Source organism: Xenopus laevis, chromosome 6L, assembly GCF_017654675.1.
Source record: "Xenopus laevis strain J_2021 chromosome 6L, Xenopus_laevis_v10.1, whole genome shotgun sequence".
NCBI classification, from domain to species: Eukaryota; Metazoa; Chordata; class Amphibia; order Anura; family Pipidae; genus Xenopus; species Xenopus laevis.
In genome coordinates, this window is record NC_054381.1 from 90,413,252 (window position 1) to 90,440,717 (window position 27,466).

At 39.0% G+C, this 27,466-nt stretch overlaps 1 protein-coding gene across 2 annotated transcripts; it reads right to left on the reverse strand.

Moving 5' to 3' along the window:
* Window positions 1-1,636: 1,636 nt before the first annotated feature.
* Window positions 1,637-17,925, reverse strand: vps4b.L (vacuolar protein sorting 4 homolog B L homeolog). 2 transcript variants are annotated; one of them, NM_001092898.1, is given in 12 exon segments: window positions 1,637-1,794; window positions 3,463-3,611; window positions 4,585-4,725; window positions 5,086-5,305; window positions 6,068-6,149; window positions 7,774-7,922; window positions 8,899-9,055; window positions 10,173-10,292; window positions 10,604-10,668; window positions 11,819-11,975; window positions 12,540-12,651; window positions 17,639-17,785. In NM_001092898.1, coding segments are annotated over 11 exon segments (1,332 nt in total). In that variant the 5' UTR covers window positions 17,666-17,785; the 3' UTR covers window positions 1,637-1,794; window positions 3,463-3,509.
* Between the last annotated feature and the right edge of the window lie 9,541 nt (window positions 17,926-27,466).

Sequence of the window (27,466 nt, forward strand, 5' to 3'; positions counted from 1 at the left end):
TTATAACCTATTATGGAATGGAGGAAGCAAAGGAAGTGAAAACGCCTACTGAAGTTGAATATCTGAAAAGGCAAGAATGGTGAGCGATTGTTGACAACCACCAATATCGAAAGGTTATTGTCAAACTGTTGTTAACAGCGGCAGTGACAAGACCAGACATTGCAGCAGCAGTAGGAATACTTTGCAGAAAGGTTTTAGCTCCATCGCATTGTGATTGGAATGCGGTAAAGCGCGTAATAAAATACCTTAAAGGGACTATCAATAAGAAATTACCAGCAGTACACATTAACTGGTTATGTAGACGCAGACTGGGCAGGTGATGTAAAAGATCGCAAGTCAACTACAGGATTTTTGTTTCAACTTGGAAAAGGCACCATATGTTGGACCAGTACAAAACAGGCCACATTAGCCTTATCATCAACAGAAGCTGAATATGTTGCCACAGCACCAGCTTGTCAAGAAGTTATCTGGTTACATCAACTCTTGATGGACTTGGGTATGGACATACACGACCCAACCCTACTCTTGGAAGACAACCAAGGATGTATTAAGTTGTCACAAACAGAAAAGGTGAACCAGCGTACTAAAATATCACCTTTCAAGGGACTCTCAAGATCAGGGCATCATTGAAATTCACTACTGCCCAACTATGGTTGCAGAAGCATTAACCAAACCATTGCCCAAGGATCATTTTGAGAAACTTATTGAAAGAATGAATCTTGTGGAATAATCTCCATACGATCGAGACAGAGATTGGTCCAGTGGATGTTACTTAACGCAGGGAGGGTCTATTGTTGCTTAGTAATGTGGTGTCATGGTTGACCTGTAACCCTGTATTTTTCTTCTTCCTCTTCCTGTGTATGCTCTCTATGAAAAGTTCCTGCTGTACACATGCTATGCGGAGTTCTATAAAGCAACCAAGTTACTGTTCACACCCTGAACAAAAAAGAAGTTGGTATGTCTGTCCTCACTTACAGAGAAGCTGTACATGCAGTTCAGATCAGCGCTCTGCTAACATCCTTCAGCAGAGGTGTCATGTAGCTGCTATCTGGTTAGATGCCCTTGTTCTGTGGATAGGCTGCGGACGGGATTTTGGGGAGAGGGGGAGATATCACTCCAACTTGCAGTGCAGCAGTAATGAGTTTATGAAGTTTATCAGAGCACAAGTCACATGATCGGAGGGCTCCTGGGAAACTGACGATATGTCTAGTCCCATGCCAGATTTCAATATGAAATTTGAAAAAATCAGTTTGCTTTTTTGAAAAACAGATTTCAGTGCAGAAGTCTGCTGGAGCAGCACTATTAACTGGGGCGTTTTGAAAAAAACATGTTTTCCTGCAACAGCATCCCTTTAATCTTGAATCAAGAAATTATATGCAAAGTCGTCTGCAGTCTGCCACTTTGTTTGCCAATGACTTAGCAATACCTTTTCTGTAGAAAAAGATTTAATAAGGGCACATGGGGGACCTCCATCACATCAAGTAGCCCTGCCTGCCTGCACTTAGGCAACACACATACAAACATACATCTACTTTTAATTAATTAACACTTTTTTGGGGTTTGGGGTGTTTACACACTCATAGCACACACACGCAATATATTTCTTGCTATCTGGAAGAAAACTACACATGCATAATCTTTTTTAATAAAGGTTTTAATTTGTATTGGATCCAAAAAAAATGACAGAAAGAAAAGAAAAAAAAAAGTATAATTATTTTAACAATTGTATTTAAAGACAGCCATAAAATAACCGACACCACAAATGAAAGATCAGAACCCATGACCGGCATAAACCTAAAAAAAACCAAAAACTATTTGTAGAGCTGAGGTACAAGAATAACAGGTATTTTAATAACACAGAAGGGATAATTTAGGTATGGTTATTTCTTAGTTTCTAATCTGCAGTCATTCTGAAGTTGAAAAAAAAGCATAATATGATAAAATGATAACGATAATAAAGACTCTTCTACATTTCCCTCTACACCTGAGTGAACTTGTGACCTATGATTGTTAATGATGCCTATTAATTACCTGCTTATTTCAATTTAGGTGTGGAGAATCAAAATGGAGGAATCAAGGGGAAACAAATCTTTCATTGAGCTTCTGCTTTTAAAATACTGGTACTCTTTTACTAACCTGCTCAATGCTGGCATGTCAATTGCAGACTTTCAAGCCAATATACAGACAAGGCAACAAAACAAGGAAGATTTAGGAATACATCGCATTTTGTATATCAAAGTCTAACTTTTTTTTATTTACAAGGCACAGTCAATTCTGGAAGCGTGGTAAAATACATTCAATGACACTAAGGAATCTATAAATAAGTTCACTATTGTTTTTTTTTGCTCTGATAGAAAAAATCAAACGCGCTTCACATCGCAAGAGACAAGAAAAAAACATTTGCAGTGCTACAAGGTAGATTTCAGCTGTTCTCCCTCTTGCTTTGACTTTGTGTGTGTTTATATATATATATATATATATATATATATATATATATATATATATTGGTATTTTATTTGCATGTGTGATTGGCAGACTTATTAATGCAAAAGTAAACTCAAACAGTATGTAACATATGTACAATATAAGGAATACAACTGGGAGTTTTTTTTTGGTACCGACGAACTACTCAGTATAATTCATTTAAAAAAAAAAAAAAAAAAAAAAAGGAGGTTTCTACTACAAATACTAAATAACAAAATTTTATTTTTACTTCCAGAATGCAGGATAAAACAAAATCAGTGATGTCACTTTCATTCCCAACATTAAGGATATTTCCTGTAGGTTTTAAGATGCTGTTTTTAATGACCACCCGGCCTTAATGATCTAGATGCCTGCTGCACATTACCAGCAATTCAAACTTTGAGGGGGAAAAAAGTTAGTCAAATTCATAAAATAGTGTATTATTGCTGATAATTCTCACTTTGACATGGAGGGGCAGATTTATTAAGAGTTGAATAGTAATTAGAATTTTTGAATTGTATTTTTGGTCAAAAATTGGGAATAATCCAAACTCGATTTAAATTAGAGATTTATCAAATCTTGAGCCTGGGAACAATTCTAATTCTACTATTCGCCACCTAAAACCTGCCGAGTTCATGTAAAAGTCAATGGCAGAGGTGCAGTGACCCATATGAAAATGTTAATAGCCTTCCGGACAGTCAAGATATTTTCTGAGAAAAAACGCAAATAGAGTTTAGTCAAATTCTATTCGAGTTTTCAAGTGGGTAATATCCGTCGAGTTTTAGAATTCGAAACTCAACCTTTGATAAATGGGCCCCAGAATGTCCTAGAGATATATTCATGTTGTAATGCAGATTGTAATGATATTGTCAATAAGTGCTAACAAACATCAACGGTTTGTAGAAATTACAAGATAGTTGAAATAAGGCATTTACATCCACTTGAGAAATGCAGTATTGGCAATGATTTGGAGTGCCATCTATACTGAGGCAGGAATACCTAAGCAAGAGAAAGAACGCTCGTCACAACTGCCCTGCAAGATTTCTTTAACCTTCCTGTCCAAAGTCTTCTGTGAATTTCCTTAATTTTGCAAGGTCCTCATCATTCACAGTCGGTTTTGTGTGAGCCAGTGACTTTAGCATGTCAGGCTGAAATGAGAAGCAAATCAGCAATAAATAAAGAGTAAAGAAACTTATACGGAGTGTGACATTAGAAATATGAAAACTACTCTACACATTAAACAAAAGCGAACAGCACGGAGACTGAGCAAATTATGTTTAGCTCCTAGTTATTATGCGGATGCGGATTATGGATGCACTCATCCACTGGATGTTCATGCAGTTTGTACACAGTATACACAGCAGAAGGAAAAGCAACCAATTAACTTATTTTCACTGCCTGGTTTAGGCATTCCACCCCAAACTAGGTTTTAATCCACTGCCATGAATTAGTATAGTCCAGTTACCTGCTCTGTGGGCTCAAAGGAACATTTCGGTGTAAAAACTGGGTAAATAGATAGGTTGTGCAAAATAAAAAACATTTTTCTAATATAGTTAGTTAGCCAAACATCTAATCTATAAAGGCTGGAGTGACTGGATGTCCAACACAACAAAGCAGAACACAATACAACTTTCTGCTTCTCAGCTCTCTAAGGCTGAATTAGTCAGCAACTTTAAGGGGGGTCACATGGGACATAACTGATCAGTGAGATTGCAATGTATCCTTAGCATGCAGCTCAGATTCAAAAGCAAACAGTTATGTCCAATTAACCGCCCCTCAAGTCGATGATTGGTTACTACCTCAGTGGAAGGGAACTGAAAAGCAGGAAGTAATGTTATGCTCTGTTAGACATCCAGTCACTCCAGCCTTTATAGATTACATTTGTAACTAACTTACTATATTAGAAACATTTTTTCATTTGCATAGCCAATTTACCCAGTTTTTATTTTTATACTGAAAATTCCTTTAAGAACAATTACTAGATGCAATGTATTCTCTGCAATCTTAAAATGTAATTTCCTAAGCTGAACTGGCCAATAGACAAAATAGTAGATCCTTTATAGCTTTTAATTTTATACATTATTTGAAAGAAATACAAACAGGTCAACTTTTACAACTCACCATGCATACAACTGGTTCTAATAACTTGTCCCCTGGAACATCCACCCAGGTCATTTCAACAGCATTTGGATCGCCAGGTGAGCATGGAGTAAGTAGATCATCCCGTGTAACATTTGGATCAAGAGGAGATTTCCCTCGTTCCTAGATAATATTGGCCACAAATTGTATGTTATTTGCAGAAAGTTAATGTCATAGTGTTGACATGTAGACATGTTAGGAAAATAAAACAGCAATATAGTAGGCAAAAGCCATCAGCTACCCAAGTGAAAAAAAATCCTTTCAAAACATTCCAAAGGATTGCAATTTTGCCTGGTTTCATAGTTTAATTTGCTTGTTACCAGTGCAACTGCAACATTATCATTACAGTCTCTTGATAAGGAAGTGTTAATAGTTGAACCCAGCACAACAATCTGTACTTCTACCAATTTATGGTCATCTTTAAATACATATACCTCCCTTTCTATTCAAATGTTCTTTTACCCATAGTATGTGGACACATACCTTTTTGAAATGTGTGGCCGATTGAACTTTCCTGACGGGTTGCATCAGGGCATCTCTGACAATGATACTAATATCAGCCCCAGAATATCCATTAGTCTTCTTCCCAAGGTCTCTGAAGTCTGGTTCTGAAAGACTGTGTGGTGTCGTCCCAAGGTGGAGTTTAAACATATCTGTTCTTGCATGCTCTTCAGGCAGAGGAATGTAAATTCGCTTCTCAAACCTTTTAAAGAAGAAAGGCACACCAATAGAAATCTTATTTATTAGGAAAATCACAGCTACCAAATGACAGATGTGCACACATAGAAAGTAACTTTGCTCCTTATTCTGTTAATTAGTTAGAATCAATCTAAAATTATGGAATGGATTAACATTTCTGTAAAATGAGGGCCTCTAGATGGTTTGTTGAACACAGCAAATAAACCAGGAGTTAAAAGCAAGGTAATCCTCCAGCTACACAAGCTGAACTGGATAAACCAGATAACTGGCATAATTTTAAAAAGCGAGAGGAGGGTTAACATTTTAATAAATCACTAGCTAAACAGTGTTTGAAGAAAGCATGGGGCAAAGAGGTTATGTGTTACATTGGTTTACATTAGGGACTTTAAACCTGAACAACGCAGACTTTAATCATATGTAAAGGCCATAGCTGCTGTAATACTGGAATATCAAAGTGTGTAATAAAACAGTTTGTTTATTACAAGCATATTCTTTAAGATGGCTGAACAGAAGATTTCTTAATTCTGAATTGAATATACAGTAGTACACACTCCATAACCTGTAAGGGCAAGGCATTACAATTTGCAATGAGATGAAGACAAGTATGATTTTCATGCATGACAGTATATTGAAAAGATCAGAAAGGTTCAAAAATGGAGAAGGGGGGAGAAAACAGAACACAACAGCCAGCTATAATCATTCAAAATAAGGAATACAACAACCCCCTCCCACACAATAAATAAAGCAGTACAATCTTTGTTCATACCGTCTGCGGATGGCGGAGTCTAGCACCCATGGAATATTTGTAGCACCCAAAACCAAAATGCCTTCATTATCCACTCCAACACCTACAACAAAAGAACCAACTGAGATACTGCAGAAGATCCTATCACACATACAGTATATTACAGAGAACATATATATTTTTAGTTATGCATTATTATATGTTTACTATGCATTAAAGGGATTGTTCACCTTGCAAACACTTTTTATAGTTCAGTTCAGATTATTCACCAGAAATAAAACATTTTTCAATTACTTTGTGTTTTATTTTTATTTATGGTTTTTACAAAATTGAGCTTTATGTTCCAGTCTGGCAGCTCAGTGATCCAGTTGTACATTCTGAACGGTTACAATTTGCTACATTAGTTGACACATTTCTCAGCAACGTCTGTGGAATATTAGCAATTATTGTATCAATTCAAACAGCTGCCTTTAAGTGCCACAGATCATAGAATCTACCTTCTGTGGATAAAAGTACCTAAGTGCCACAGAACGTAGATTCTACGATCTGCAGCACTTCTAGGTTAGGGAGCGGAGGAGCAGCTTTTCAAGAGGCTTGCTCCGTCCCCGTTCGTACCCCTGCCCCTAGGCAACCAGCAGAGCGGGGGATTGAGTGACCCCTAGGGCGTGATCGTCCAGGGGCCCCAAGGCAGTAGTAGACAAGTGAAATCTACGTGTCTTGCTGCTACTGCCCACACTTCTGGACCCCAGTGCCCACTACTCAACGGACCTGTACAGAAGAGGACCCCTCTGGTTTCTGGATCCCTCCAGTCTTCTCTTACGGATTTCCAGCCTGCTTGTCCCCAGATGTGCCTCACACACTCACAAGCACACAATGTTTACACGAGTACACTTAGATTTACACTTACACGCATTTTTGGGAGACTGGGGGTTTTTCCACACACGCACATAACACCCAATTTTCCAAGTGTACACAAGCATATGCACTTACACTAATTTTTCATTTGTTTTTTCTTATCGCATGGTCCATGGAGTCTTATGGAACATAATACATATATAGGGTGTTTGTATTGCTGCAGGCAGAGAACATTTATATGCACTATTTGCATTTGGGGGTCTCTGTATGCCACATTGTTTGGTAAATCTATGCATATTGGACATCAAACTGTACAGTAGACCGTTGCCATTCATATTTAGTATGTTTTCTCTTTGTACCCAATGCCATTTGAGAGATAAGATACTAGAAAGTGGAAGCTTTGATTTTCAGCTATTTCATCAAAACCGACAATTTTGGGAAAGCATTCCGACTTGCGGTAACATTGCGGTAGTTTGGAGTAGAAAGACATGGTTTCCCATTTTAGATTCGGCTAAATGTGTACTTTCCAAGAATTTATGGTTTTGGGGGATCAAAGCATCTTTTCGTGTTCTTACTGTGCAAAATATGCAGTAAAGTTTTTTTTTGTGTTTATATCCAACAAAAAATGCAGTAAATGTGATGATTATTCAGTAGACGAAGTGACTTCCAGGACATCGTTGTATGCACAAACTTCATTTTGGGGTCTTTAAATACCAGATACTTTGTTAATCCTATGTACGATGGGCACCAAACTGTTCAGTGGAATGTGTGTGTAAAAAAAGTGGAATTATTGAGTTATAATACATATGCCATTAAAGGTTTAAAAAAAAAAAAATACATCTTCTATGCTTTAAGAGCAATCAGTTTCCTACCTTGCATCTGGACTAAAAACTCTGTTTTAATCCTTCGAGCAGCTTCACTTTCATTCTCACTTCTTGACCCACAAAGGGAGTCAATTTCATCAATAAAGATAATTGATGGCTTGTGTTCCCTGGCAAGCTGGAATAAATTTTTCACCAATCTGAAAGATACAATTGTAATTTGCATATGTTTATATTTTAATAAGATACTAATAAAAACATGCACAGACTATTTCCGGCCACCACAGAAGTGTACCCTTTGTTTTAGGGATTAAAATTTATCATTACTGCATATCTGGAATTATAGAGAAGATTGTAAACCAAGATTCTATTTAGCTGTATGCTAAAAAAGCTATTAACTGGTTGCATGCATACCACAACTTCTCTACATCATATTGGCCAAATCTTTTTAAGGAGATGTTACATGTGATTAAACTTTCCTATGAAGCTAGGGGGGTAGCTGGGAAATGATTTGATGATGATCAGATGATTTGGGGTGATCTTTATCCTATTTATTTGGATTAACCAACTGTATTGACGGCAACTGTACTCCCCTATGCAATCATTGGAGCTTTGATCGGTTTAAAATACATTTGCTTTTTGTCAATGGAACAAATTATGGTGGTGGCACATGGGGAGATTTAGTCAACTGCGATAAATCTTCTCTACTGCAGGCAACTAAATCTCCCTGAAATGCCTTCCCACCAGCAAGATTGTGAGGCAACTTGCGCCTGCGGGAAGGCATTTCAGTGAGATTAGTCGGCTGTAGTATCGAAGATTTATCGCAGGCGACTAAATCTCCCCATGTGCCACCACCCTTTTGTGACTGTAGGGGAATTTAGCAACTCTGTTTCTTTCGGTTATATTTTTCTTCCCTTTTGATATCAAAATTAATAAATAAATACTATAAAAGAACCTGCTTTTTGGAACACCTGGCATTCAACCCCAATCTGTCCACAAAGTGAAGCAATAGCTGGGTTTGGCCCAAATTCCCCAATGCAGCAGAAGGAAAAGATGGTTATCAGGAAAAAATTCTCTAATATGAACTATAAAATTCATCTGAACACTAGGTTAGCATATATTAAAAAGAGATACATTTCTGAGAGAGAGTACTGCTTTTTAACCAAAAACACTCACTTCTCACTTTCTCCTAACCATTTTGAAACAAGGTCAGATGAGGATATTGAGAAGAATGTAGAATTATTTGCCTCTGTTGCTACAGCCTTGGCTAGATAGGATTTTCCTGTCCCTGGAGGTCCAAACAGAAGTATTCCTCTCCAAGGAGTCCTCTTGCCTAAGAAAAAACGATATGTTGTTATAAAGCAGAAATTGCAAAAGCAAGCATTATGACTATTGTATATGCTCAGTATGCATTAATATATCATGTTTTTTAACATTAGGACATGTCTAAAAATTTGCTAATAGATAAAAAAGGGCAGTATATTAATAATAATCCAAAAACCCCCTTACAAGGACATTGTGGGTCACCAAATATCAACGAACATATTAAAAAAAAAGTCCCGTAAAAAACGAATAAATGTGTCCTATCATAACCTATAATAAAGAATACACACATATGGGGTTATTTATTAAAGGTCGAGTTGTGTTTTCACTAAAAATTCGAGTTTTTCAAAGGTAGTTTCAGTAAAAAGTCAAATTGTTACTAGTGTAGCAGAGGATAGGAAAATACCTGTTGTACTGGAAGTAAAAACAACAAGTCAAATGTGAAGATTATTTATATAAACAGTGGCATATTTTACAGAACAATAAAGAACTGACTGATAACATTTCATCAAAACCTTTTATTCTTTTTTAAAAGGGCCCAGAATATTAAGAAAATTGTATTCAAACATGTGACTTCTGCAACACAACTGCAGGTTACAAGCAGCTTAAAACAGAAAGCTATTGCAACTAAAGGTTTTCATACCCATATTGGTACATTGTAGTTCTGAAACACCTATCACTCTGAAACCATCCAGCCTACCTAACATAAAGGCTATTGTCCTTGCTGTCTCCATGTGTCTCCAAGGGCTTGCTGCCAACAAATTTTAGTGCAGTAAGGATTAAATATAGCTGCAGACTGCCTGTTTCGTGACTAATATAGTTTCCTTTAAGAATCTGAAATTAATTTGGGTTTGCTTTCTAGCAAAATTGGAAAACACAAGACCAAAGTGCTCGCAAAATATAATTAACAGCATTTTTTCTTCTTATTGGAAACTTTTATCAAAAAATTTGTACAGGATTCCATCACTATCCTTAAAATTAGAGGTACAGAATTAGATCTGGGGAACGGAATCTTGAATTGCTTTGTACTTAATGGTGGAAGCCAAGAAAGTAAATTAATGTAATGTAATGATGTAAATGTAAAAGCTGCTTATGGGAGATCACACCAGCAAGAAGTTAAATTTTACCTGTGAACAGATGAGGAAATTTTATCGGTAAGATTACAGCCTCCTTGAGAGCTTCCTTTGCTCCTTCTAACCCAGCTACATCACACCATTTCACGTTTGGTTTCTCCATCACAATGGCACCTTTGCAAGACAAATGCAAAATTTCAGTCGCATTTAAACTTCTATGTGAATCAAACAGTCATCCACTAGGAGGCTCCAACTTTTAGGATATTTATTTTTGCACAAACAAAAAGTTGTACCAGCCCATTGTGAGCAAGTAAAAACTCCTAGAGAGCCTAGATAAATGGAACATTTTATATCCATATACAGTATATGCATACGTCCAAAACGCTTAATCTCAACAAACCATCTTTTCAAAGACAAAACATATGTAAGAAGATAAAGCATTGCGGAAATGCAACAACAACAAAAATTGTTTCATGCAACAATACCTTGGAGCTGACTCTGCAATTTTTTTTTTTCAGGATCTTCTGAATCTCCTTCGTCACTCTCATTACTAACAGCAAAAATAAAGGATTGTTTATTTTACGTCAAACCATACTGTAACGTGCAGTATTATTTATTTGTTAAAATTTTCAGTGGCTTTGAATTTATTTGTAAATGCAATTAAAACCATGTGTTTCCTGCCCAGTGAAGCAAACAAAAAGTTTAAACAATCAATGAGACATGCAGCTTTAGGTGACAACAGTAAACAGACATTCACTGTCAGACTTGGCTAGTGTACCTATGCAGTTCTACGTACTAGGTCAGAAGTGTTTTGTTCACAGTCACTTTTAAGGTCAAGCATTTAGCCAGGGCACTCATCAGCTCATAACAAGAAAAATAAAGAAAGTGCTGTATAAGTAATTTAGGCCAATATGATCTAATGCAGCAAATATGTGAGCCTCTAATCTTACTCTAACTGATCTCCAGGCTCATTCCCTTAAATGGCCTTCATACAATACATACTATATTTCAAGTTGTAATATAAGGACTGCTCAGGAAGAAATAGAGTACGAGAATATGTATATGCTTGGAAATGTGGTTTACTAAATGACACTAAGTTTACTGAATGGCAAAGTAGATCTGTTCTGATTCTTTTCAGTCTAATTACACTGGTAATTAAATCCAAAGACAAACATGGGAGTCATTCGGTCAAAGCAAAGAGCTTAGTAATAATTTTAAAGTGTAAAGGCCAAGTAATTCAATTTTGTAATAAAATGGCTTTAATGGCTTTTAATGCAGTTATGTTAGTTTCATTTCAAAAATCTGAACTATTTGAACAATGAGCAAAAAAAGCATTCCCATACGGTACACAATTATGGTTCTTTCTTACCTTCAAAAGGTGGCTTTACAAAATGTGAAAATGTGGGAATGAATACTAATGAAAACAGCACATTTCAAGTTTTGCAAGGCACTAAATATATGGTCTGGGCCCAATTTTCCCCAAAAATGGGAAATTAAAGATATAATTTATAAAAAGTATCTTTTAACAGAGATATTCAAAGTTGCACTGCAATTTTATATGCGTTAGCGCACACAGAATATATTCAGTTTGAGGGTTGCCAGTACATTAATACCAATACTAACATTTATAGAGGTAACAATTCCAAAAAAAAAAAGAAACAAAGACCAATACTTAATCTTCAGTTCTCAAGCACACATACCCTTTGTCATCAGCAGCTCTAGGTGCTCCTTCTTTGACTGGCTTTGCAGGAGCTTTTTCATTTTTCTTTAGATATGCCTTCAGCTGCTCTGCTCTGTCCAGGTATTCTATGCACTTTGATCTGATGCTTGCTTTAGCCTTTTCTCCTTGTGCATCATCTAAAAACAATTAGGGATGTATACTCCATAGGTGGTTCAAAAGGTAAAGCTACAACATCTAATATACAGTATAAACAAGCAAACACACATACTGTAAATTTAGTTATTCTAATGTTTATTGGTACATAAACAAATGTCCTACACTGTCTCTTACATACGGTATGTGATCTTTACCTTAGTGCTTCTTTTAAGATCAAGGAGAATCCTTACACAGGCTATGTTCTTATACAGTAAGTAAAGTTACAGGATTGGTTAACTGGAATGTTTTGGGACCATAAATTGCATCAACATACCTTAAGTCTGCTAATTAGTATTTAAGAATTAAATAAACCCAGTACGATTGTTTTGCCACCAATATGGATTCATGCAGCTTAGTTTGGATCAATGATTTCCAGGAAGTAACTCTTTTGCAGAAATAAGAATTATCTGCGATAATGGGTTTCCATATAAGAGATCCTATACCTGTACGGTAATTCGTTTTTTTAAATAACTTTCTAACATGTTATTTTTAGATGAATTCAGCATGGAGTACACAGCAAAAAAACAAACAAACAAAATACTTACATTTAACCACATGCAGAAAATACTGCACAGAATGCTGGTATAAACGAAGAGCTTCTTCATAGTTCTTTGCTTTGTCTTCCTGAGATGCCTTGCTGGCAAGGTCAATAGCTTTCTGTTACACAAAAGACAAATATTAAACATTAGAACATAAAAGAAACAGAACATCTCCAGAATCTCCTTTACTTTAATTCTGCCAGAAGTTTAGACTTTATCCTGCTTTAAAACAAACATAAAAAGCCTAGCTAGTTTAAGGCAGAGTTCCAAGTTCACTTAAAGGAACAGTTCAGTGTGAAAATAAAAACTGTGTAAACAGACAGGCTGTGCAAAATAAAAAATGTTTCTAATATAGTTAGTTAGGCAAAAATGTAATGTATAAAGGCTGGAGTTAACAGATGTCTAATAAAACAACCAGAATCCAACTTCCTGCTTTTCAGCTCTATAACTCTGAGTTAGTCAGCGACTTGATGGGGGGGCCACATGGTACATTTCTGTTCAGTGAGTTTGTAATTGACCTCAGCATTCAGCTCAGATTCAAAAGCAACAGATATGACCCATGTGCCCCCCCCCCTCAAGTCTCTGATTGGTTACTGCCTGGTAGCCAGGGTAACCAGTTAGTGTAAACCAAGAGAGCTGAAAAGCAGGAAGTAGTGTTCTGACTGACATAATATACATCAAATCACTCCAGCCTTTATACATTACATTTTTCGCTAACTAACTATATTAGAAACATTTTTTATTTTGCACAGCCTATCTATTTACCCAGTTTTTATTTTTACACTAAACGATTCCTTTAAACATTCAAGGACACAGGGTTGCACTGATAGCATTTAAATTAAATTACAATCAGTGCAGAGACTTTCTAGTTAAATTTTCTAGACGTGTCCCTCATTTTTCAAGTGATCTGGTAACCCTATTTTAAGGCATGATTTCACTTGAAACTACTGAATTAACAGAAATATGCTATCAATGATATGTCAATTCAATGGATCCACTGACAGAATGTCACTGTACAGAAAAGTGCAGGGGTACCCTCACTAGGACCAAACCAGTGGCTAGACATCTTAGCTTGAATACCAGGTTCATACCTATTTTGTAAATATTCGTGGAACTGCAGCAGCATGGCTAAACTGGCAACATATTTGTAACATTTGGGACAGTCTATAAACAAATGAGGGCAATAAAAAGGAGTTAAACTCAAAAAGTCTGAAATCCATGGCGTTATTTATTTAAATTAATCACATTAATCTGGGATTACATTAAAATTCAGTTGTATTGTTTTTCTAGGTAGGAGTTCTGCAGATTGTAAATTTCATTCTTAACTGAGCGGTTTCTTTCCCTGCATGTAGGCACCCTGTAGGGTTGTGGGGAGATAGGTGCAGGGTATGTAATATTGTTTTGTTTTTACTCTTACTACCTTGCCAACTAATAAGAGGAGTTAGGTTTAATAGAGATCATGCTTTCTGTATAATTAACAAACCACCTTCCCCTCCTTCTTCTGTCCAAACAACTGCTCACAAGGAACCAGGACGTTGGAAAGCTGAACCTCTTGCATGTGCAGTGTGTTGCTCCATATTAATAACATGCACTGAACCCACCCAACCATAAGCACACCATTTGTGCTAGTAGCACGCTATAAGTCCACTCTGCATCAGAAGTGCCATCTTCTGCAAGAGAGCAGTGATATATTCTTAAAGTGATACTGAAAGTAAAAAAAACTACTTTTTAAATAATGAATTTGCATTAAAAGTTACCTATAGGTCATGTTGATAGTTTTTTTCCTAGAGGTTTGTTTTTGTAAGTAATTGTTAGTTGAAGTATCTAAACCTGACTGTTTTGCCAACCTGACTGTGCCATATCAGCCTGTCAGTTAAAGTTTCTAATGCTAACGGACTCCTGCTGCACAAATATGGCAGCCCCCTCAAACAGAAACATGGGGCATCAGACAGGCAATGTATAAACATTGTGCAAATACTTTATGGCAAAGTTATAAGTAGCTTTCAAATGCAATATTATGATAGATGTAAAAAATTTTTAAAAAAAACAAAAACATTTAAGCATGATGTACCCTAGCTTTATTCTAATTCTTTGTGTAGTGTTTGTTTCCAAACAGAAACAATAAGAAAAAAAAAAAAGCTATCTAACCATCAATCCACTTTCTTTCACTAGCCCTTGCAAAGAGTTGAAAGGGCAACTAAAGATGTAAATGAATATGGTATCTATTATTTACAAGTTGTGATAATGTTTCAATCAACTGTTTCTGATCTGGGGGTTGCGGGAACATGCAAAATTAAGGAAATAGTGGGAAATGCAAGTCCTGGCAGAAAGAATGCGCTGTAGACAGTGGAACCTTTTTACTATCTGCTTCCAGTACACTTTTGTACCAGCACAAGGGAGAGAAAAGAGACAGCTCATTGCATCTGCTGCCACATATCCAGACAGCAAGCAACTCCCCCTGGTGGTAAGAAACATATGGGAATGGACTTGAATCCAACATCACATATCCACTCCATCCGTCTAAACAGTTTAAAACAGGCATAAGGGAATGGAAAAGCAAGAAAAAGAGAAAAGACAACAAATTTAATGTTAAGAGTATTCAAAGGAGAAGTGGGAAGGGGAAAGCAGATTAGGTAAGCAATGAAGAGGTAAGAAAATCAGCTTTCCAGTCCAGGTCATGTTGTACTATTTTCTACTAATATATATGCATAAAAATGTTAAAACTTTTTCTTAGGTTGCATGCTCAAGCCAGGCTCAGTCTGTCTGTGCCACTTTTCCAATGTATCCAGTTGTTTTAAGCCTCTCCCACTCATCTGTTAGATTTCATATGTCTTTATGTCTTTATAACTATGTAACATGGGGTAAATGTAATAAAAAACAATTTGCACAACGAAGAATACAAATGTTACTGCATTGCGAATTTTAATTTCACACTTTTAAGAAGTGCTTGAAGTTGTCGTAATCTTTTGGAGCATATGTAACTTTTCAGTAAGAGGTTTTATTACATACACTGCTCACTGGTGCAAACAATAACATTTGCAATCTTTCTTCCACTGTCGGAAGTTGTCTCTAAACAATTTCTGGGTTTGCAAAAGCTATATTGTATTACTAGCTATACTAGGGTACTAGCAGACAGGATGTTTTGTTTCCCACTTCCTACTCATTTCTACTACAGTTCATATAAATCACAGGTGCTAAAACATATGAATGGCAAAACAGCCTGAAGAGAGTTCAACTACATGAAAAAGCATGGAATAACCATAACAATTTCAATGCTTCTAAATTGTCCCTGTACCAAGAGCACATCTATGAACAGTCCCTTGTGGTAGAACGCATAAAACAGCCAATGTTCCACAGCCAGTGCTCACGTGTAGGAGCTCTAACAAATGCTCTCAGAACAGTCTGCTTGTTAATTATGAGGAATCTGACTGACATAATGACCATAACAATATATCCCTGTTACTGGGCACTCTGCCTTCTCAAATATTCTGTATAGTTTAGCACTATCCTACAAAGGTAAATCCTGTGAAACTAGTCTGCACATATTTGGTTCTGTGATCCAAGCTGATGGAGTACAGAAGATACAGTGTCATAAAAAGGTGTTGCTGAATTATACAGAATCTTTGACATGACTAAGCGATTCTTAGCTGCTATTGCCCTTTCTATAAAAGGCAGTGAGTTTTCTCCTGTAGCTGTGTAAGCTGTGGTTCTTCAGTGTGGCCACTCTTACAACAGGCATTTGGCGAAAACGGCAACCAATATTGAGTATACATGCGATACAGGAGAGTACAACATGCAGGATGGCCACTGTAATTAGTATAGCAAAACTACCCATAACAACTAACTTAAGTATCATGATTTTATTTGCCTTTATCATTGATAAACAGGTTAAGCCTTACTGTTTAAGAGTGAAAGGAAAATGGAAGTGAATTTCAACCATTTCCCAATGCCCTCACAGTGTCATGCAAACACTCCCCTCGTTCCATTGTGAAGTGATGAAACTTTAAGTTCCTCTGCTTTCCAAAGAATCTGTGCCAGAAATCATCACTTCAAATAGTTCTTAACAGCATCATTGTTTCCTTTCAATCTGAGGATTCAAGTATGGCAGTACATAATAAAAAAATATGATTATTTTTGGAAGTTCTATTATTATTCCTTTAAGATAAACTGAATCCACGTGGTATAGTAAAGGGGTTGTTCACCTTTGAATTCATTTTTATTATGATGTAGAGAGTGATATTCTGAGACAATTTCCAATTGGTTTTCGTTATTTGTGGTTTCTGAGTTAGTAGCTTTTTATTCAGCTGCTATACAGTTTACAATTTGAGCCACCTGCTTGTTAGGATCCAATTTATCCTAACAACCATGCATCAATGTGAAAAGGAAAATGGGATATAAATAGGAGATGGCCTAAATAGAATGAGGAGTAATAAAAAGTAGCAATAACAATAAATCTGTAGCCTTACAGAGCATTTGTTTTTTCCATATGGGGTCAGCAACACCCATTCATAAACTTGAAAGAGGTAAAAGCAGAGCAATTAACGCAGAAACTATGAAATGTAAATGATGAAGACCAAATGCAAAGTTGTAAAGTAGGAATTTGACATTGACAGTAAGTGTTACTTTAAAATGATGGTATCTTAACAACATATGAGCTTAAGCTAAACGTATTCCCCATGTGATAGCATGTAGTTAAAAACTCAAAGTTATCACATATAGAACGCAAATAACCAAGTGGCAAATAGCATCTAGTGAATCTGGGCCTAAATTAGATTTTTATTCAAACACACAGAGGTTTCGCCACACCCACTGAACCCAGGAAAAAGGTGAGCAACTCGCGTTACATGTAAGTGCATGCACTGCTAGGAAATCCAAGACACACTATAAACATCTAAATACTAATTTACCCACACAAGTGTCAATGTAAAGTGTTGGAGTACGTAGTGTTCCTTGGGGTAGCCCTGCGTTCAAACGGACTGGACACTGAAGTCATATTTAGGGTAACACCCTGTACTGTCCCAACATAACCCCCCCCCCCCCCCCCAGTATATATGTATCAACATGCGACTTAATATGATAAACAAAACATTACATTTCCCTGTTACCTGTAGATTGGTCCCGTTGGCAGCCATCGATCATTGGGGTTTCACCCGGAAACCGCGGGTGTTTCAGTATATCAACGTGCTCGCTGACCTCCGTCTTTCGGGTTGTGTATGAAATAGGGTTACACACTAAAGCCCCGGTATCACGCGGTCTTCCGGGTGCTCTAAATGTTCAGGACTCGTCTCACTTCCGTATTACGGACTTGCTTCCGGGTTACGTCACAAAACAACGTCACAAAACAACCAATCATCTGACCAGGAGCGCCTTAATGACGTGAAGCCGCACCTCGACTGACCGAGGTCCCAACTCTTAAGTTTCGTGTAAAGATGCTGCTGCGCAAGCGCAGAAGCATGGAGGTTGCTATATCGACAGATGCACGGGATTTGTGACTCACCGCCACCTGACCTTCCTCTATTGGCGTCTAATTGATATAGGTTGGGTGTGGGGAGCTGACACAACATTGGATAGGCTAGCCGGCCCAGTGTTCCTTGTGAGTACAGTATTGCCAGTCTTGTCAATTGATGTTTTATCTATCGTGCCATGGTTAGGATTGGAATTTCGTCCCTAGTGGTGTCGCACGGTGTAAGAACTGGAGCTAATAAATTCATTCAAATATAAAGGTGCTTCATTCAGAACAAGTATTTGCGCGGCGCCTCAAAATTAACTTTACTTCTATGATGTAATAGGATTGTAAGATAACTTTATAATTTTAAGTTCTTCAATGCCAGGGCCTGCAGGCAATGATAGACTGTAAGATTAATAGGAGAAAGCCGGAAGCTAATAATAACTTTCGTAACTGCTAGTTGATCCAGAGGAAGGCCAAAAAACCCCATCTGAAACCTTTCCAATTTGCCTCAGAGGGGAACAAGGCTTGGGCCATCATCTTAGGAAGATGAGTGCTTGTCTTGGGCATCACATTGAGTGCTGTTGCAATGTTCTTCCATTGTTGTGCTATGCTATCGGTGGGCAGGGCTCACCAACCTGTGTACACACGGGACCGTTGGCCTAATCAGGGCCTGCTTTACATACCGGGCACCCCTAGGCCAGTTGTTGTTCATTGCCCCCATCCCCTCCCTTTTACTTGCTCAAATTTTCATCATCAGGACCGGAGTAATGAGGATTAGCACACAGGATATTTAAGGGTAGGGACACACTGGGCAATTTGGGGAGATGTAGTCGCCTGGCGACTAATCGCTGCGACTTTCCACGACCAATCTTCCCCGAATGCCTCCCCTCGCTCTGCGCCTGGCTAAAATGAAAAATCGCCTGCGCTAATCACACGAGGCGATTCGTTTTCCGAAGTCGCCCGAAGTTTCCTCGTGAGGGAACTTCGGGCGATTTCGGAAAACGAATCGCCGTGTGTGATTAGCGCCGTCGACTTTTCATTTTATCCAGGCGCAGAGTGAGGGGAGGCATTCGGGGAGAAAAGTCGCTGCGATTAGTCGCCAGGCGACTAAATCTCCCCAAATCGCCTAGTGTGTCCCTACCCTTAAAAACGATCGTATCACCTGCTAATCCCCATTGTGGAAGGAAAAGTCTTGCAGGCCCTGTATGGACCCTCACATTCCTAAGCCCCCCTCCATGGTGGACTGAGCAGTTTCAAAGTGCTCATGGGGCCCTTCTAGGAACTGTTTCAAGACTACCCAGGAGACAGTGTGCCATCCGAGAAGGTTCTTATCAGTAGTCTGTTATGTTATCCTTTGGCTTCTACCAGGTGCCCTGGCCTTGAAGCTCTCCCACTGTGTTACTCCCTTCTCGTTCACATAACTAGCTAACACTAGATAATTGCACACTGAGACAGTATGACAGATACCTGTCAATACTCCCTATCCTCCTTAGAGAGGCCATCCGCATTGAAGTTCCTCTCTCGAAGGGTATATAATGTGTGGTCTTTTCTTTGTTCTATAGTTCTGTGTTATACTCTGTACAGAACCCATGACGCTCGTGTATGTTTATTATATAATTAATAAACTTCTTCAACCTTCTACCTCAATGATCTCCGGTCTTTGGATTATTCCCTAACACCAGTGTTTCTGAACAATTGTGAGTGTGGTTGGGCAGCATGCTGTCCCCTAAAATCCTGCCACCCTAGGCCCAGGCCTTGGTGGCCTCTCCACAAATCCGGGCCTGGTCCTAATACATTGTCTCCCTCCCTAAATGGCATTGTTTCAAACGGTAGGGCATTCCTTATCAATTTGCACAAGCGGTGTTTGGTCGTATGGCAACTCCAGCAATGTTTCAATAGTAGTAGCAATGTTATTTCATTGGGGCACCATACCACCGGTGGGCAGGGCTCTCCAGGCTGGGGTCCAGGCTACCATTTGGCTAATACTTTGGTCCCCCATACTGCATTGTTTTTAGAAACTTGGTAATTTTCCCCCCTTCCTTTTTGCACAGTGTTTGGATGTATGGCAGTTCCAGCAAAGTTCCAATAGCAATGAATGCAAGGCCATAAGATCAGTCATAGTGCCTTATTGGCTAGTGATATTTGGGCAGGTCTTGCAGGGAGTGGGTGATGAACGGCAGGCTAAAATGTGCACCCCCCCTTATTGCCTTGTTTTATGGAAGAGGTTAATTTTCCCTTTCATCTTACTCTGACGAGGAGGGAAGATAGTGTTAGTTATAGCCCTGATAAAGGGAATCAGACTACAATTACTTTCAAATTATGCTCCTAACATAAATCAGATATATAAACAGATATCAGACGTCTTGGCGGATAAAGGACAAGGACGATATGTGGTGTGTGGTGACTCTAATGCAGCACTGGATAGTTATTAGGATAAACAGGTTCACTCAACATAAGTCTCAACTAAACCCCCATCTAATAATAAAATGGCTAATAGGGTTAAAGCATGCATGATGAATATAGGTATGATGGATATCTGGTGTGAAGACCATTTGGAAATAAGGCATTACATCCATTATTCCCACCCACACCACCTATATACCAGGATAGATCACATTTGGATTTCCCAAGATCTAGTTGAACTCCCCTGATTCTCTAAAATAATGATGACACCGTAGTCTGAAAGTAGAACAAAAGCTGGCTCTCGCACACCCAGTGTAAGATGCGAAGTCTGGTGCTCAGTGGTAGAGGTTCGGCCACCTCACAATTGAATCAATAAAGAAGAAATCCACGGCACACAGGCTGCTGCAAGCAAGGAACCCCTTGCACGTTTAATGCGGAAGTGAGCAACGTTTCGGGGTCACGCCCCTTTGTCAAGTGGCTTGACAAAGGGGCGTGACCCCGAAACGTTGCTCACTTCCGCATTAAACGTGCAAGGGGTTCCTTGCTTGCAGCAGCCTGTGTGCCGTGGATTTCTTCTTTATTGACACCGTATTCTGATCATGACCCTGTTGCGTTAACATTCTCCCAGTGGTCCCAATGCAACTCCACATTTGGGTGGCGCCTAAATTAATCGTTACTAACTATACCTGATATAGTTGGGGAGAAACCATATTAAGAATTACTTCTCAGACAATATAGGGTGTGTCCCCTCTAATACACTAGTTTGGGAAGCTCATAAACCTGTAATCAGGGGTAAATAAATCCAAATAGAAGCACAAAGGAAAAAAGTCAGAGACGGTGAACTCCGCATAACTCAGGCACTTCTGATCACAGAACAGGCAGCCATTCCCCTTATCAACTTACGACCACAGATTGAAAGAATCAGGACAGAACTTGGCTTACGCCTCACAACTAGAGCGGAGAAATCTCCGAAAACATTTATATTTCTTCCAGGCATTACCCGTGCCACTTTAATGCTAGGAGCTTGGAAAACTTGAGGAAAAAATGCTGCAGTTTATATGGAATAAAAGTATCCCACAAGTTGGAGAATCAGTCTTATACCACTCCACTCTACAAGGGCGGCTGGGTTTCCCCAACTGCTGGAATTACTATACAGCCACACCATTATCACATTTACCATTGCTACATGACACCAATACACCACCACTTTGGGTAGACCTGGAACATTTCAATACCTCCCCATATGTTGCATCCTCCTACCTCTGGATTCCTAAGGGATTAGGAAAAGGAACTGTAGTGATTGTTTAGCTAACACCATTAATATTTGGGATACAGTGGCCTCCAAATATCACTTACCGTACTAACAGCACATACACCAGCAGCTCCCATACTGTGAAATCCCAACTTTCACGTGGGTATCTCCCGATCACAGTTGCAACAGTGGGAACATAAAGGGCTTACCTCAGTACACACTTTGCTGATACCAAAGAGGGCCTTAACAGAGAATCTTCACTACCCCCTAATGAAATATTTCGGGCTCTCCAAATTTTACACTTTATTGCAGCCTGTTGGGCCTCCTCAAAATCACAGGATGCACTGTCATCATTTATGAAAGGTGGTACAAGGCTGGGTTAGCTCCTAGAGATGCAATTTCAACATTATATAGACAGCTCAACCCCCAATGAAAACTGGATTTCAAATATATTGATGGTACATTACCCCAGTCAGAATTGTCAGGATATATCCGAGGATAATTGAGAATTGCTTTTGCAGGTGTCCAGCCCATGGGACAATTGATTGACCATGGTTGACCTGCCCTAAAGTGGTCCCTTTCTGGATACAATTGTACAACCTGATATTCTCCATACTACACGTTAATCTGAAATGTGGCCCTTTTGTAGCCCTTCTGGGCGCCACCCCTGAGTGAGAGCCTAAAAACCAATGGAGGCTGTTAAATAACCTCTTCCCAGGGCACATCAAGTGATAGCAAAATCTTGGAAGTCACCTTTCATTAATTTTGAGTTGGTGTAAACCAAAATGGACTGTATTCTCTGTAACGAGAAGTTAAAGAGTATATTAAATGATAAACACCAAAATTTCCAGCGGACCTGGCAACCATGGTTTGAATATAGGTTTCAAGGTGCCATCCCCTGATACCTTGGGGCAGATTTATCAAGGGTCGAAGTGAATTCGAGGGAATTTTCGAAGTAAAAAAATTCGAAATTCAAAGTAATTTTTTGGATACTTCGACCATCGAATAGGATACTACGACTTCGAATTTACTTCGAATTCGATTCGAAGTAAAATAGTTTGAATATTCGATAATCGAAGTACTGTCTCTTTAAAAAAACTTCGACTTCAATAGTTCGCCAAATTAAACCTGCCGAAGTGCTATGTTAGCCTATGGGGACATTCTAATGCATTTTTTAAAGTTTTTGGAAGTCTAAGTAAAATCCTTCGATCAATCGCTAAAATTGTTCGAACCGTTCGATTCGATCAATTTAATTGTTTGATCGTTCCATTTTACTTCAACCACAGGAACCCCAAATTCGATGTAAAAAACTTCGACTTCGATATTCAAAGTCTAAGTATTTTAATTCGATGGTCGAATTTCAAAGTATTTTTAACTTCGAAATTCAACCCTTGATAAACCTGCCCCCTTGTGTCCTTATAGGAAAGAGTTAAGGACTATACCTAGGTAACATTGTCTGTCATAAGCGTGAGATAAAGGGGCAAGAAACAAATAATAATTCAGAGAGGCAATTGTATGTTTGTATTTTATTTGTTTATGTTCTTTAATTTGTTTTTGACACTGTTGTTACTACTGCGTAACTCACAATTACTTTTCACAAAGATCACATAGCATAGACTCAACTTTATACTGTTTTCTGTATTTACATTAAGTTGTGTATAAACCTGTACATTGTGACAAAAAAGCTATGAATATAAATTAAAAACTTTAATAAAAATTATTGATACAAAAAAAATGTCAAGTCTTTTTTATTGTGTTCATGTTGAGCAAATGCTTGTACTGCCCATTTATGCCTGGTATAGAGATATACTTTAAGAGAAAGCTAATTATTTTCCTTTTAAACAGGCATTATACCCTTTCTACAATTAATAGGGCTTGTGCTAAACCTAATTTTTGCCTTTTGTTGAACCTATCTGAAACTGAGGGTAAAGTCCCATTCTATTCTCATGTGATCAATAATATCAATAGATAAAGTCTATGTTAGGCTTTCAGATAAGGAGCAACTCATTATACAGAATTTCATGGTTCTGTAGAGCTCACTTGGCAAAAAGCTAGTTACCACCCTACTAGAATTTAAGTCTCTGTGTGAAAGAAAAAGCTTGTTGTTAAGCTGGTACAGGGTCATAACGCAGTTACTTTGTAACAGAAAGCAATTAACCTTCCTGTTAAAGGACCTTTCTATGTACCTTTTGCCCAGGGCCAGTCAAAGATAGGAATAAGCTAATCGTTGTACAGGTATGGGACCTGTTATCCAGAATGCTCAGGACCTCCATACCTTAAGGGAGCCTCTTCTGCGGGGCGACAGTCTCCCCGAACTGCCTTCGCCGTGCCTGCCGCCTGCTATAATGACAAAACGCTAGCGCCAATGCACTCGCGGCGATTCGATTTCCGAAGTTGCCTCACGAGGAAACTTCGGGCGACTTCGGAAATCAAATCGCTCCGAGTGCATTGGCTCTAGCGTTTTGTCATTATAGCAGGCGGCCGGCACGCGAAGGCAGTTCGGGGAGATTGTCACCCCGCAGAGGAGGCGATTAGTCACCAGGCGACTAAATCTCCCCAAATCTGCCGTGTGCTTGAGGCCTAACGGATATCTAAACCCCCAATAATAAAAGCCCCTACCTACTACCCTAGATAGTCCCCCTCCCTGCTTTCCCCCGCATAGTTCATTACCCCTGAGAGTGTCCTGAATACATTGCTCACATATCAGTGCAGAGTAAGCGCAGTAGCGCTCATAGACACCACCTTCCGGATCTTCGGTCTTCATCTGTCTTGACCGGTCTTCGGTCAAAGGAGCACAGTATTGGTGCATGCGCAGTTGGAGCAGTCTTCCAGTTCGAAGCAACTGCGCATGAGCCGTGGATTGCCAAAGGGAAGGCAGAGGACCTGAAGAAGACCAAATATCTGGAAGATGGCGCCCATGAGCTCCGCTGCACTTACTCTGCACCAGGGGCGATCCTGGCCCCTCCGCTGCCTGAGGCAGCGGCAGTTGCTGCTGCCCCCCCTCCCCCGGAAATTCGCTCTTAAAGTACCAGGAGCAGCATTTTTGCTGCCCCTGGTACCTAGTGGGGCGCTGCTGCCTGAGGCGACAGCCTCAACTTGCCTCATTGGCGAAGCACCCCTGCTCTGCACTAAAACATGAGCAATGTATTCGGGACACTTTCAGGGTTAATGAACTGTGTGGGGGGGGGACTATCTAGGGTAGTAGGTAGGGGCTTTTCTTATTGGGGGTAGTTTTCCTTTAAGTCTACAAGAAAATCATGTAAACATTAAATAAACCCATTTGGCTGGTTTTTTTTTTTATTATTTGAAAATTTTTATTATCTTAGAAGAGAGAGAAAGTCTTACAAACATAATAATACCACATGTATAAGTGGTGCATTTACATTATCTTAGATTGGCACAAAAAATTTTTGCAGGCATTGTTAAAAACATTACTGTGTGTGAGCAGTAAACCTCTTTATTGAACATAGAATCCTTTATTGGTGCTGTCGTCATGTGCTCAGCCCGAAATATGAGGAAAGTAATGGCCAATCCACTAACAATGCTTTGTGTAGTTCCAAGAGGGGAAGAAAAATGAGAACAATAGAGATAATAGTGTGGGAAAAATAAAGGGGGAGAGAGTGAGGGAGGGAGGTCAGAGGGTGAGAGCAGAGGAGCCAAACCATTGAGTCAGTTTGAGTCTGATTGGGTTGTCTCGAATTCAGCCCAGGGGAGCCATAGCAGTGCATTTTTGTATTCTGTACCTTGCAGAAATGCTCTAATGGTTTCCATATTCCGTATCCATTGCACTTTAGAGATAAGGGCCTGTTGGTTTGGTAAGTAGGTGCTCTTCCACTTGGCGGCTCTCAGCGTCTTCGCTGCCGTGAGTATATGTGTTGCTAGCCTATTAGAGTCTGAGGTCCGCAGTGCTGTAAGAGGTAGACCCAAAAGGAATGAAAAGGGGTCAGGTTTTATGGAAAGTTTAAAAATGGCAGATAGGGTGTGAGCCACCATGTCCCAAAAGTCCCTAACAACCTTGCAGGTCCACCACATGTGGTAAAATGTACCCCGCTCACCGCATCCTCCAAAACATAGTGAGGGAAGGCTGTTACTGGAGAGGTGGGCCAGCTTTAAGGGAGTGCAGTACCATCTGTATATCAGTTTATAGGCCTTCTCCAGTACTATGGTGCACACCGACGTTTTACCAGCCTTATCCCAAATTGTTTGCCACTGTTCCTTGTCAATTGACGCTTGTAAATCACTCTCCCACTTATTCATATACGGTTGTGCCAAAGTGGTGGTATCCTCCGCGAGCCGGTCGTATATTATGGATATCAAGTGAGCAGTCTGATCTGAGTTGTTGCACAGAAGTTCGAATCGAGTGGGGGCTGGTACCAGAGTGTTGCTCTGGAAGAAGGTTTGGGTTACAAAATGACGTATCTGTAAGTATCTAAAAAACTGGCTGTTTGGAATTTGGTGATTGTCTTTAAGGTCTGAAAAGGTACGTATCTCTCGCCCTGTTACCAAAGTTGAGCAGAGATGTGCTTTATAATCTATCCAGGGGAGAAAATCCTTAGTTTCTAACCCTGGAGGGAATTTTTTATTTCGTAAGAATGTGCAGAATAATGAGTTGCGTGAAGATAGATGTAGTTTGTCTCTATATCTATCCCAGACTTGTAAGGAGCCCATTTGGCTGGTTTTGGTAATTAGTTTCTGGTAAGGATGCATTGTACTGTATCTTAGTTTGGATCAAGTACAGTACAAGGTTCTGTTTTATTATTACAGGTATGAGACCCATTATCCAGAATGCTGGGGACCTGGGTTTTCTGGATAACAGATCTTTCTGTAATTTGGATCTTCATACCTTAAAGGAGAAACAAACCCTTAATAAAAAAAAAACCCTACTCCCCTACCCTACATAGACCCCCTCCCTCCTCCCCCTACAGCCTAGCTGCTATCCCGGGCAAATGCCCCTAAGTAATCTTCAGAATGAGACCAGCAAATGCACAGTTTGAGCAATTTTCTGTTTCGCGCCAACTGCGCAGGCGCTGAAACTCACGAAAATTGCCGAAGTGCCGGTCTCATTCTGAAGATTACCGAAGCGGCTGAAGATGGCACCTGTGAACTCCGCTGGACAGAATCTGCACGGAGTGGTAAGTAAAACGTTAGGGGCATTTGCTCGGGATAGCAGCTAGGCTGGTGGGGAGGGAGGGGGGTCTATGTAGGGTAGGGTTTTTTTTTATTAAGGGTTTGTTTCAACTTTAAGTCTACTAGAAAATCATATAACCAGTAAATAAACCCAATAAGCTGGATTAATTATATTTTAGTTGGTATCAAGTACAAGGTATTGTTTTATTATTACAGAGAAAAAGGAAATAATTTTTAAACATTTGGAATATTTGGATAAAAATATTTGGAGTCTATGGTAGGCTGCCTTTCCATAATTCAGCGCTTTCTGGATAAAGGGTTTCCGGATAATGGATTCCATAACTTTACAGAGAAAAAGGAAATCATTTTTAAAAATTTGGATTATTCAGATAAAATGGAGACTATGGAAGATGGCCTTTCCATTTCCAGATAACGGATTACATACCTGTAATTTCAAAGGACCTTTCTGCGTCCCTTGTGGTTATGTCCATCAACGTCACATAAGTGAAACAGGCAAGCTCTACAGTAGAGGTTTCTATCTTTTTTTTATACTTTGGAGTGATTTTGCCAAAAATTTAAATTCACCATCACATGTGCGATTTACTAAAAGGAGAGTGCAACGAGTTTTGGCGAATAACTTTGTATTGGTGAATACTCATCTTTTCACCAGGTGAAATTTCTCCAATTCAAAATTTTTAATAT

Excerpts from the sequence above, each read along its gene's own strand:
- vps4b.L (XM_018266525.2), bottom strand. The coding sequence starts at position 17,665 with ATGGCTGCCAACGGGACCAATCTACAG. Across the intron at positions 10,669-11,818 it reads AGAGCTGCTGATGACAAAGG|TAATGAGAGTGACGAAGGAG; the intron begins GTATGTGTGCTT and ends TTTTGCTGTTAG. Across the intron at positions 10,293-10,603 it reads ATTGCAGAGTCAGCTCCAAG|GTGCCATTGTGATGGAGAAA; the intron begins GTATTGTTGCAT and ends TGTCTTGCAAAG.